This window comes from Halichoerus grypus, chromosome 12 (assembly GCF_964656455.1).
Source record: "Halichoerus grypus chromosome 12, mHalGry1.hap1.1, whole genome shotgun sequence".
NCBI lineage: Eukaryota > Metazoa > Chordata > Mammalia > Carnivora > Phocidae > Halichoerus > Halichoerus grypus.
Window position 1 is genome coordinate 82,580,283 of NC_135723.1, and position 13,232 is coordinate 82,593,514.

Consider the following 13,232-nt stretch of genomic DNA (forward strand, 5'->3'; position numbering starts at 1 on the left):
CCTTTACGGCTGTTAGAAAGCATGAGCTAAATCTACATGATCTAGATCTACATGTACCAACAACAAAGGATGTCAATAATAGATTGTTGAGCAACAAAAACAGGTTAAAGAATATGATCTCGCTTATATTAATATATACTTCAATAGATACAAAAAGAAAGAAATTTAAGGTTTATGTGTGTGTATGTACAGACACTAATATAAACACAAAAGTCTGGTGAGATACCAACAAAACAAGGGTTCTGTCAGGGTGGACTTTACAGGGTGATTTTAATTTTCAGCCTCATACTTCGCTAGTGCTTCAGAGCCTGGGCTTTTAGAAGTGTGCATATTAAAATACACACACACACACACTTTTATAATAAGTAAAAATAATATTTCCACTTTAAAAATAAAAATTTTCATTTTCATATAGAGAGGTCTGCTTTCCAAAATTCTCAGATTCGGGGCGCCTGGGTGGCTCAGTCGTTAAGCATCTGCCTTCGGCTCAGGTCATGATCCCAGGGTCCTGGGATCGAGCCCCACATCGGGCTCCCTGCTCCACGGGAAGCCTGCTTCTCCCTCTCCCACTCCCCCTGTTTGTGCTCCCTCTCTCGCTGTCTCTCTCTGTCAAATAAATAAAAATTAAAAAAAAAAAATTCTCAGATTCACGGTATAATTATATAATAAATTAGATTATGATGATATGAAACAAGGTAACTGAAAAGGAGAAGTTTTTCCATCAGATACCAAATAAAGAAATGGTTTTTGGTAGAGAAAAACCAGTCACTTTAATTCACTTTTTTCAATATGTTATAATGTTCTACTCAACTATTACCATCTTAACCCAGGATCATCCACTCTGTGGGAAAATAAGGAGGATTACATCAATAAATGTGTGCTGCTACTGCTTCAGGACCTGGTCTTGGGCAGCATTTAGCTTTCTGATAAGGAGGCTAAAGCCTGCTCTCCTATGTGTATAGACACAGCCTTAGATTCTCTTGTTAAGGCTTCAAGTCTTGTGCTCAGTGTACACAAGTGGGAGGAACTGTCTCAGGACCAACTCATCTTATTAAGTACAACGTTCCCAATTTTAAGACATACGTTAGGAGAATTTTAAATGAATTAAGAACATGCACACACCCACAACTCATTTTGAGAACATCTGACATTGGCACTACCTGCAGTGATTAAAAATATAAAGACTCCAGACCTGGACTTATTACACTGAATTTTTTTTCTGACATTTACTAGATACAACTAAGGCAAATTAAACTCTCTGATCTCTTTCTCATCTCTAAAATGGGGATAATAAAAGTATCTAAATCATAGGGTTGTATGAGGATTAAATGAGCTAATGCAGGTAAACTGATTAAAACAGAGCCTGGGATATATGTTCAATAAATGTTCTATCACCACCACCACCACCACCACCACCACCACCATCATGTACAAATCAATTGCTTTCTGACACCAAAAACTGAAAAACCGTTTCCAAAATCAAAGAGAAGTAGAATTCAATCCTTTAAAGATGCAATAGCAGAAGTTTGTAAATAGACTGATGATACCATTTATTTGGATTAGATGGATCTCTTTTCACTATTTGTACAAAACAACTGACGATTGTTTATAAAAAAAAATAACTACAAAAGAGAGGGTAGAAAATGTACAATTGTAAAGAACTAAAAGCAACAAGGTTTGGCTCTATAAGTAGCAAGAATTCTAGAAAGGGAAAATTAAAAAAAACAAACAAACAGTAATGACTAAGGGAGGGATATGGAGAAAAAATGGAAACTTGTCCTTAGAGTCCCCTTTCCTCATTTAAAAATGCTCCAGAAAACTTTCCTTAATACGCCAGCTTCCATTTCCACATGAGAACATCTGATTTCAAAGCTACAGCAAAATTTTGTTACCTAATCACCTTCAGAACACTGCTACCACTAGACACATCAACAGCCTGAGACACCATTCAAAATAACCCCAGAGTTAGCTTAGTTATCCATGGACACATCCACTTAGCATAGAGATCTGTGTAGTTACCACTGTAAAAAAAAAAAAAAATGATTCTTCATTTGAAAACATACTCTCAACCCTAAAAAACTTTATATATTAGTATTTTATAAAAGTGTCCTCTCATATACCCTATCATCCCTCCCAAGATCAGTTTACACGACCATTAGGAAAAAAGCCATCATCGTCCTCCAATCAAAACACCCAAACCCTCAGAAGTTAACATCTGTCTTTACATCCTTCCAAGAACACACGTCCCAGAATCAAATACCTACTTTTGTTAATAGTCTCTCCTACCTTAAAAAAAGCCCCTTAAAATAAATTTCTGCTTATGATGTCTGGGATTTACTTACAAATAATAGAGGGTAGGGAAGTAGTAGGAGGGTGGAGAACAGAACTGTGCAGAAGGGAGAATAGAGACGAAAAGAGATTGTCCATGTATTGACGTGTTGAGTTGTGTGATGCTTACAACAGGTTCCTTACACCATTCTCTCTACTTTTGAATGTTTGAAAAGTTCTGTAAGAAACAGTCTTAAAACATAACTAAGAAAAGTACTTTACATACACCGACAGGCTTCTATCACCACCCTTCACTATAAATTGACCCATCCTATCAAGGCCTCCTCAGGAACACACTGCTCAGGGACCAGCCCCACTATTCATGATTCAAAAGAGGCTAGACCTCTGATGATTGCCCATTAAAAGAATTTCTCAAACAGCATGCCATCTTCTTCCCTCCATCTAAAGACATCCTCTTTTAAAAACTAACCTAACATATTCCTCGCAGTACTGAAAATATCCTCCCACACAGGACTAACCTTCCTCTGAAATAATGACAATTAACTATTCTATACGTTAACAAACTTCTAGCTTTCCACCAAACTAATCTTCAGAAAGTGTTTAATTCTAGCTAAGAAGCAAAGAAACACAAACTACTTATGACCTGGTAGTCTGAAAAATAAACTGTACTGGAAAAGTTTCTGGTAAAAGAAAGTTTAATTTTTAAAATTAATGCAACTTATTTCTTATTAATGAGGGAGGAAAAAAGCAAAAAAGTTCCAATACATATTAAAAAGTTCAACTCTGAAAAACATCCTTAAAAAGACATTAAAGTCTCTAGAAAACTTTAATTATCAGAATACACTAAGGTATGGTCACAAATTATTTATTTACTTGTCTATTTCTTCCCACTCAAAAGTTTTATGAGGGAATGACCTTATCAGTTTTGTTCACAACTTACATGCCCATTGCCTTGGACAGTGCCTAGCACCTAATAGGTGCTCAATAATAATTTGCCAAAGAAATAAAGAAATAAATGAACACATTAACTTCTTCCTAAGTAAGTAGTTTTATTTAAAATGATTTCATTAACTAATTCAATTTAAATGACTTGAAATGTTCTCAAATAAAAAACTAGAATAAAAGGTCAGTGGAACACAAGTATAAAAGGCATTCACAGCCTTCTACTTCAAAACTAACTCCATTCAGTATTTGATAAAATATAAATGACACACAAAATACACAAAATATGCAGTATGCAGGGGTGCTGAAAATAGGTCATGGGCAGTTGAACAGAAACTGGATCCCATCCTGGGACTATATAATTAGCAGAGGTAAGTTATGACTGATTTCTAGTAAACCAGTGGGGAGATAGGGCCATAGTACAAATTTTTTCTCATGTGTATCAAAGTTTTCTGAAAATGGGAGTTCTTCTTTACCACTGCCATTTTTTCCCATTAGTCTAAAAAGTCCTCTACTTGAACTCCACTGTGACAGAACCAAGTACATTAGAGCAGTTAACATACTCCCAAAAAAAAAAAAAAACAAGCAAAAACATAAAGAGTCCTAATAACTTGTAGGTCAAAAATAATGATAAACACCTGCCTTTAAACTAGAATAGAATAGCCTTTGTTTGGTTTAGTGACATATGTATTCAATGTTTCCAAGTTGTACCTCTAAATGTTTGTGACAAAACTCATCAAGCTTCTGATAACTAGAAAAACTCAAGTTTATATACCACATTTATCGGATTAAAGTTTTCTAATATTCTTCAAGAGACTCAAAAAAGGAACTTTTTCATTCCATAAATCCAACTAAAAACAGTTCTACTGAATAAACTATCCTAAAAATACTTATGTATTCTACCTAAATAACCAGATTTTTTATTTTGCAATACAATATATTCTGTGCAAGAAAATTTTTAAAGGTTGCAGTCAGCAAAACCTGATTCTTCCAACAAGCTGCGTTTAACAAACTTTTTTAGCCCAACTAAACTCATTTTTAGGCTTTAACCACTATTCCCTAATAAATATGCGTAAGAAACTTAATTTTTAAAAGTTTAAATGAATCCACTTTCACGAAGACATACTAGCATTCAGCTACCTATTTTCTCCCCTGTCTTCAGTTTTAAACATTCAAAGGACACGGGGGTATACTACTAACTGCAGGCTGCCTCGAAAGAAGGAAAAGGGACTGAGTGATTGATCTTGTGGAAAAGACGGAAGGTGACACTTGCAGTACTTTTTTTAAGGGATCAAGCAGGGGAGACCTCTTGTTTGTACAAGCTTTTAGCTTCATAACTAGTTTTATGCTGGGGAAAATTATAGGCTGCTTACTTAGAAATGACTTCTTGGGCAGGAGGAAAAGAAAACTGGAAGGAAAACACAAGGCAGAGTGGCTCTGACGGAGGGCAAAGTAACTGGAGGAGAAAGGAGTATACCTGGTTCACAGCATCCGTGATGATGGTGGTCAGTCTGACAGTATTTGTCCCTTAAAGGCATTTTCAGTGGGCGAGACCGACTTTCCTTTCACTGTAAGAAGCTCTTCATTGCGGCTTGGCTGTTGAAAGAAGCACAAATCCGTCACTCACCCTGAACTTCCTGGGGGGGCTCTGGCTATATTTTCCAGATACGTTCCCTCCACCCGCCCTCCGTTTTCCCTCCACGGACCCGTACCTTCCTCTAGAACCTAAAAAAGAAAAACGCACGAAGGCTTCTGCAGCCCAAACTCCCGCACAGGTTCATCGCCCTACCCGGAAACGCAGCCTGGGGCGCGCAGCGCAAGGCGAGGGCCTGGCCGGCTGCGCGGGCGGCAGCGGCCTCGCCGGCCCGGGCGGGCGCGCGCGGAGACGGAGGCGCGGAGCGCGGCGGGCACGGCCGGCGCCGGGGCCCGCGGGGCGACGGGCGCGGCAACAGGGGCGGTCGAGGTGCGGCTCCCGCCGGCGGCCGGCCCACGCCGCGCCCTCCCGCCACGCACGTGCGTTGGGGTCTCCGCGGCGGAGCCCCGTCCCCATAACCAAGTGCGCCCAACTTACTTAACTCCTAGGGCGGGCAGGCGGAAGGAAGGCAGGCAGGCCGGGCAGCCGCAGGGACAGCCTGGCGTGGGAGGCGGCTTCGGGCCCCACCTGGCGCAGCCTCGGCACACCACGCGAAGGGAACCGGGGTTCGGGCCCGACGCGCTCCCAAAGAGTCCCCGCCGCCGCTGACGCGGAAGCGCCACAGCTCACCACGTCCCTCCGCGGCCCGAGGCGACGGCGACGGCGGCGGCGGCTCACGGCGTCCCTCCGCGCTGTGGAGCTGGGCGGGCGGGCGGCGCGCGGGCGCAGGCAGTTGACAGGAGGAACCGCCCCGCAGAAGCCGCCGCCGCCACCGAAGGAGCCGGAACCGGAGCGGGCAGGACCTGGGCGCCCCTCGCCGGGGCAACGGCTGCCGCCGGAGCCCGGCTCCCCCCCAAGCGCCGCTCCACCTGCAACGGTCCCTCAGGCTTTTGGAGAGGGGCGGGGAAGAATGGGGGTTCCCCCCCACCTTGGGCCTTTTTTGGTAGTAGTTGTTGTTTCAGGAAACTTTATTAAGTCAGTCTCTCTCTTTCTCTGTCTCCCCCTCCCCGAAGAGCCTGAGCTACCGCCGCGGAGCGGGTAGGAAGGGGGAAGCAGAGACTCTCCCGCAGCGACAGGGAGCGACTGACTGACCCCGGACGGAGATGGGGCGAGGGCAGGAAGTGACAAGCTCTCGGAGTGGGTGGGGGGAGTGTGGCCGGCACGCCCGGGAGCGCCGCGCGCATGCGCCCGACCGGGCGCCCGGGCCTGTGGCGAGGCGACGCGCTACGGCCGGGCAAAGGGAGGGACCCTGGGCCGGTGGCGCTGGGTCCGCGACCGGGGGTCTCGGGCCGGCTACTCGTCCGCGCGTGCTCTCGCGGGCGGACGGACAGCCGGAGCCCTGGGCTGTTTGTGCCCGAGAGGCGGGCTGATGGGCAAGCAAACTGTTGCTTTTCTCCTTCCATTGGAACCGAAACGGGGAGGGTTGGAAAAGCACGGGAATGAACTGTAGGAGGCGGCTCGACAAATGGGTGAGCCGTAAGTAGTGGTGATTCCGAAAAGGTTGTCAGCACACTAATGGTAGAAGTCTTTACTTTCTTTTTTTTTTAACCTAAGAATTTTCGAAGTGTGCCTCTCAGCACTTTGGGGTTTTCATCAGGTCCTTGGGAGGAAACTATCTAGTGGTGGACGATCGGGATTGATTGCCGCGGCGCTCCTCTTCTGGAGCCTGAAGGCGAAGAAGGTGGGTCACGTGCGCAGGACGCGCTTTCCCTCCTCTTCGGTGCCCGCGTCCGGCTTGGAAAATCCCCGAAGATCGCGGTCGTCTGTCAAATTCCGAAAACCCGTGTGGTCGCCTCTTGGGGCAGGAGAGCCGCCTCCTCAACTCCCAGAACGGAGTTCTTGTTCTACAAGCAAATACGTGTCCACTGTCGGTCAGGAAATATTAAGGGAGAAAAAGCTTTGTTTTATCTTCTCGAGCCGAAAGATCCACTGAAAATCTCCGCAGTTGTGTAGCTTGAATTGTCCGTTTGCGGGGTCCTGAAAGAGCGGTTTAATAGTCGGTAGGTTCTGTGTGTATTTTGGAAGAGCAAACGAGTGACTGAAATCTGTTTTAAAAATTAATAGGAAAATTTGTGGTAGGTCCAGTAATTAATTGATAAACTCGTTATTGTGAAAATACTGAACGGAGCATTTGCATAGGTCTTGGGGGATTGTAGCAGCTTGATTATAGGGGTGACGGGAAAAGGAAGAAGAGTGGTCCAAGTGATCCACTTTTTTAAGGGAATTCCAGCTACTGTACATTCTACACGCCAGTCACATATACGTAGTATGTTTGATCATTTTTTTCTGTCCCATTTTCAAGAGGCGTCATACAACATCAAACTAAAATGTAATGCCACAACCTACATGTAAGGTAAAAGAAATTATGATATGTCCACATGATGGTGTTTGTTAGGCAGCCAATAAAAATCATTTTGTGTAACATTGTGTGCAGTATGCTTAAGCATATCGAAAAAAATTTAATGTGACCCCTTAACAGTGGAGTTACAGGTAATTTTTATTTAACATTGGAGCTCTTTGGTAAAATTTGAGGTGAAATATTTTCTTCATTTCCAGAGGAGCTTTTCCTACTTTTATAAGCACATTTATTTAGCACAGGTTAAAAAATGAATATACAATTTTAAGTTTCCATAAACCTGGAAAGGCATTGTTTCAAATATGTGAGTTATAAATGTTTGCTTGCCACATATGAGTAAAAAATGGTTAGCTTCCGGAGTAAATGCAGCACTCTTTATACTTTAGAGTGGTTGGTGCTAGAAGGTCCCCAAAATTGCTTGCTAATAGAATGGATTTTAAACAGTTTTTGAGAAACTATAAGTATAGATAAGATTGGAACGTCTGTGTGGGTAAAACAGATATTGGAATACTGAATCAGAATTTTAAAGATGAAAAGAAACCATGGAAATTATCTAGTAAACCTTACTTTATAAATGAGAAAACTGAAATCCAGAGAGGTTAACTGACTGGCTAAAGGTCACAAAGTAACAGAACTGGGTCTAATACCTAGATCTATCCCTTCTATAACAATACTAGTATCTGACATGTATTGAGTAATATGTTTTAAGCTCAAGAATAACTCATTTAGGGGCACCTGGGTGGCTCAGTCGGTTAATCATCTGCCTTCGGCTCAGGTCATGATCCCAGGGCCCTGGGATCGAGCCCCACATTGGGCTCCCTGCTCAGCAGGGAGTCTGCTTCTCCCTCTGCTCTTCACCCCGCTTGTGTTCTCTCTCTCTCTCACCTTCACTCTCTCTGTCTCTCAAATAAAATCTTTTTTAAAAAATTTTTTTAAATAACTCATTTAATCCTATCATCAACAATTCAATCCATTCTACAGGTAGGGAAACTGAGGCAGAAATAGGTTAGATAACTCCTCAAGGTTACCTGATACATACAGCTGATAGGCAACTGAGCCAGCATTTGAACCCAAGCAGTATGGCTCTGAGACTCATGACCTTAGCCATTATGCTATATTGCCTATACCATGTCGCCTACACTATACCATAACCATTTTGGATCACACTGTATGTGAAAGATGAGCCAGTAGATCCTGTCATTTGTGAAAGGTATTAAAATGCTATGTCCAAGTTTATGGAGTTGCTAAATCACAAGAATTTAATTGAAATTTCATAGGGCTCTAGAGCTTAGACTTTGGACATCATCTAGAATTATCGTCCTACCTCTAAAAACACTGCACAAATCATCCCAGAAAAATTATGTCTTCATTGTTCACTGCAGCAACCTAGGTGACACATTATTACGGCTTTAAGGAACTTTTTGATCCTTAAAGTCTGGAAATACGTCCTTATGATTAACCTAAGACCATTTTATGGTTTAAAATTATTCTCTCATCTGCAAGGCAGGAAAATTCTACACACACATACACATTTATTATTGCTGCATAAGAAACCACCCTAGAAATAGTGCTTTAAAACCATTTTACATACTCTCAATTCTATACATCAGTGATTCAGACTGGCCTTGTCTGGGATCATGCAGGTAATCATTTGGCATCTTAACTGAGCACACTCATGACTGGTTGTTGGTGTTGACTATTGGCTGGACCTATCTCCTAGCCTTTCTTCCTGGGCTTCATATGTAGGCAGCATGCCAGGCAGGTAGAAACAGGAAGCTGTAAGACCTCTTGAAGCAGAAGTTACACGACATCACTTCTATCACATTCTGTTAGTCAAAGTAGGTCAAAAGGCCAGCATAGATTCAGGAATTGGGAAAACAGATTCCCCTTATGGATGGGAAGAACAGCAAAGTCCCATTTCAAAGGGACATGCATAATAGGAATGGGAAGGATTATTGTGATGGTCTTTGCATATACTCTTTCACAATAGATAATTATTTCAAGAATGGTACTAGCTAATTAAAGCTGTTGAATTTTTTTAATGCTGTATGATTCCTTTAAGAACAGCAAAACAAGAAGCTACTAATCAAACCTATTCTTTAAACTAAATAATTGGGCCAATTTGGTGGCCTTGTGTAGATAAACTGATGATTACTTAACTTTTCCAAGTAGACTTCTTTTTCTCATCATTTTGTTGCTTTTTGAAAGGTTTTCCCATCTGTTTTTAAACACATCCCACTAAAACACAGCATAAAAACCTAACACCAAATAGAAGTAATTGTGGTTTCTATAGAACCTTTACTCTGGTCCAGATTTTGCTAGCTTTGATAATGAGGTGGCATTTTATAACACAAATAATTAAATTCATAATTAGGTACAAATCAAATTATGGGCCAAAATAGGCTGAGAGTTTAGAAAGAGTCATGGAAAAATTGATTTACAGGCACAAATATTAAACTTGCTCTTTTATCAACTATATAGAATTACAAGCAACATAATATGAAAAAAGAAGATAATGCTTTCCCTAAGGTGTTTATTTTAAGGAGAGTAAGGAGTAGGTTGTACCTGTGTTGCTACCCTGGAGATAAGTTGCCTACCAGGAAACCCTGACAATGAACTTGTATCTTTCATTCCTGGTGCTAAGGCACACTTAGGTCTTGCTGGCCAGGTGACACAATGCATGCACCATGCTGTCATATGGGCACCAAACCATCCTTGACAAGTCTTCCATTCAAATGCATTTCAGATAGCATTTAAGTGAATTTCATTTCTTAAAAATGTTTTTTGGTTATAAAGGAGTTTGTTCATAAGTCTGTATTATAATCTAATAATACCTAATGATAATTTTGTCACTTCTGAACTCAATGTGCTAAGTGCTTTCTAGTTTTTCACTGAAACCTTACAAAGATCCTGGGTTAGATATTATCCCATTTTATGTAAAGAGAAACAGATAATTAGTGTCTGAGCCAAGATTTAAATATAGGTCTGAGTCCAGGTCCTATGCCTCAAGTTACATATATTCTAATGATTACTAAAATTTTATCTCCAGGTCAGACCTGTCCCTGGAGCCTCTAAACTCTTAACTACCCATGAGACAGACCATCTGAATTTCCCCAGGCATCTCAAAGTTCGCAGGACCAAAACTGAACTTCTTACCAAAATGTTCTTTCTCTTTCAAATTTTAACCAACAGTGTTCCTATCCATTTAGGCTCTCAAGACAGAAGCCTTGGAGTCAAAGGAAGAGCATTGGCACAGAAGCAAAGTAACGGAGGTTACCTGTATACAGGTTTCTCATCTCACTTATCCCCAACATCTAACCTACCACATAAACAATTTGTTATACCTCAGAAAGCTCGAGAAAATAGTTTCCTCTCTCCATATGCACCATCAATCTTCTAGTCTAAAACCCTATCTCTGAACCATTGCCATAACCACCTCCATGGTCTCCCTACCACCCATCTCTCCCTCCCTCAATTACTCCACACTATCAACAGAATGATAGTCCAAACCAATCCAATATTACTCTCCAACTGAAAATCTCTGTTGACTGCCAATTTTTTACATGAAGAAATAAAATCTTAACAAGAACCATATAATCAGTGTACATTTTGAGGTCAGAAAAATCTGGATGTTAGTCCTATCTCCATCAATCATGGGTTTTGTGTCTCTGGGCAAGTAAGAACCTCTTCTGAGCCTCAGTTTTCTCGGCTTTATGCTATTTCCAGCATAGTGAGAAATCGGTTAATGAATAAAGTACCCAGCAGGATCCGGAACACAGTACAGATATATAATAATAAATACTCATTACATCTGGCCCACCCACAACTTCACAACTTTATGCTCTAAGGATTTCTCACCCTTTTCAGAAATTAACAAAGCAAAAGGTCACAACTGAGTGGGGAAGGAGTGTGGGACACAAGGGAATTTTAGAGAGAGATGATAGAGGTGTCAGTTATGAGGGTGTATCCCTTTGTTAAAGCAACTATTAAAATAGAATAGTGGTCACCTTTCCAGGAAGGAGAAGGTTGGCAAGTGGAACTGAATGAAGCAGTACCAATTTGGGAATTACTGGCCATTTTATAGATTTTGACCTCAGTGATCATTACATGTGTATTTGCTTTATAATAATTCAGTAAACTGATAGATATGTTTTATGCACTTTTATGAATGTGTATAAAATTTCACAATAAAAATGTTTTTTAAAGTAGCTGACCTAGGTTTTAATGCCTCTGAACTACATCTTAGAAACAGAAATTAGAAATGATTATTGAACTTTTCAAGGCTTTATGCCTTTGCACATGCTACTCCTCATGCCTGGAAATACCTTTCCCCTTCATCTAGAAAACTCATATTCACCCTTCAAGACCCACTTCAGATGTCAGTCCTTCTATGACATCAGTTCCTACGGACAAATAATTGCTCCAACTTCTTTCTCCTGTAGTGCACCATTCTGATCAAATGTCTGACTCTCCCATCAATCAGAATTCATCAAGAACAAAGACCCTAACTTATTCCTCTGTGTTTTGCCATCATCTAGCACACTACTGTCATATAACAGGGCAACCATTAAAAGTTACTGGGTGGGCACGAGGGCCTGAATTAGCAGTAAACATAATAAGAAAAATTTAGTGGGGAAAATCACTTTTACGAGTTTGGTTTACTTAGGCTCCTGGCCTAATGGGACACTCATTTCTAATGTAGAGACAAATCATACAAGGACAATTAAAGGAACCACTAGCATATAGAGTCAGCAATGCTATAGAATATATACCACAGCTAGATACTTGAAACTACTAACCATCCATCAGATAAAACCATTTATGACTTTGTTTTTGTTTTTTTGAGGGGTGGTTTTTTGGTTTGAATTTTTTTTTACTTTTAATTTTGAAATAATCTCAAATTTAAACCCAAATTGCAAGTAATTCCCATACCCCCTTGACCCAGATTCACCAATTTTTAATGTTTTGTCATATTTGTTTTCTCTCTCTCCATTTGATTTTTGAACCACTTTAGAATAGGTTGCATACATCATGGCCCTTCATCCCTTATTACTTCAGTGTGTATTTTCTAGATGCAAGGATATTATCTTACATAACCACAGTACAGTTATCAAATTTAGGAAATTTGACATGATAAATTTGATTTGATTTGATTAAACATGATTTGGGGCGCCTGGCTGGCCCAGTAGGTACAGCGTGCAACTCTTGATCCTGGGGTCCTGAGTTAGAGCCCTACTTCGGGCATAGAGCCTACTTAAAAAACAAAACAAGCAAACAACAACAAAAAAACATGATTTGATACAATACAGTTGACCCTCAAAACAACACAGGTTTAAACTACACAGGTCCACTTACACATGAATTTTTTCAATAAATACAATATAGTGCTGTAAATATATTCTCCTGTCCCTTTCTTCACAGTTCTTTTCTCTAGCTTACTTTATTGTAAAAATACAGTATATGATACATATGACATACAAAATGTGTGTTAATTAACAGTTTATGTTATTGGCAAGGCTTCTGGTCAACTATTAGTAAAGTTTTTGGGGAGTCAAAAGTTGTATTTGGATTTTTAACTGTGGGGTAGAGGTGGCATCAGCACCCCTAACTCCTGCATTGCTCAAGGGCCAACTGTACTTTTATTTCTTCTATTATTATTATTACTATATATAATATACATATTATATTAATTATAACTGTGTCAGTTATCCTGATAGTGCCCTGTATGGATGTGTTTTATTTGCTCCAATATAAAACCCAATCCAGAACCACACATTGCATTTAGTTATAACCCTTTACTTCCCTTCAACCTGGGACAGTTCTTCAGTCTTTCTTTGTCCTTTATGACAATGATGTTTTGACAAATACAGGCCAGTTTTTTATAGAAAGAGTCAACTGGGGTTTGTCTGATGTTTCTTCATGATTAGATTGAGGTCTTAGATTTTTCTGAATGGAATACAGCATAAGGAATGTGGTGTCTTTCTCAGAGTATCAAAACCAGAGGCATGTGAT

The 13,232-nt window shown here is 40.7% G+C and overlaps 1 protein-coding gene and 1 long non-coding RNA gene across 7 annotated transcripts in view; one reads left to right on the forward strand and one right to left on the reverse strand.

Annotated features, from left to right (window-relative positions):
• The window catches only part of ZNF800 (zinc finger protein 800), a 48,798-nt gene extending 42,835 nt beyond the window's left edge, over positions 1–5,963 (reverse strand). Inside the window, exons 1-2 of one of the 6 annotated variants that reach the window (XM_078059534.1) lie at positions 5,303–5,963; positions 4,709–4,827 (exon numbers count right to left, since the gene is read on the reverse strand). In XM_078059534.1, coding sequence (XP_077915660.1) covers positions 4,709–4,769 — 61 coding nt within the window. In that variant the 5' untranslated portion in view covers positions 4,770–4,827; positions 5,303–5,963. Of the gene's footprint in view, positions 1–4,708; positions 4,828–4,943; positions 5,086–5,302 lie in introns of those variants that run through there. The other 5 variants (XM_036095994.2, XM_036095995.2, XM_036095997.2 and 2 more) reach the window with 5 other exon arrangements.
• A 5-nt stretch (positions 5,964–5,968) lies between these two features.
• Positions 5,969–12,777, forward strand: LOC118538173 (uncharacterized). The gene is made up of 2 exons (XR_004918479.2): positions 5,969–6,864; positions 10,430–12,777. It is a non-coding gene; the product is annotated as an uncharacterized LOC118538173 (long non-coding RNA).
• The last annotated feature ends 455 nt before the right edge of the window (positions 12,778–13,232 follow it).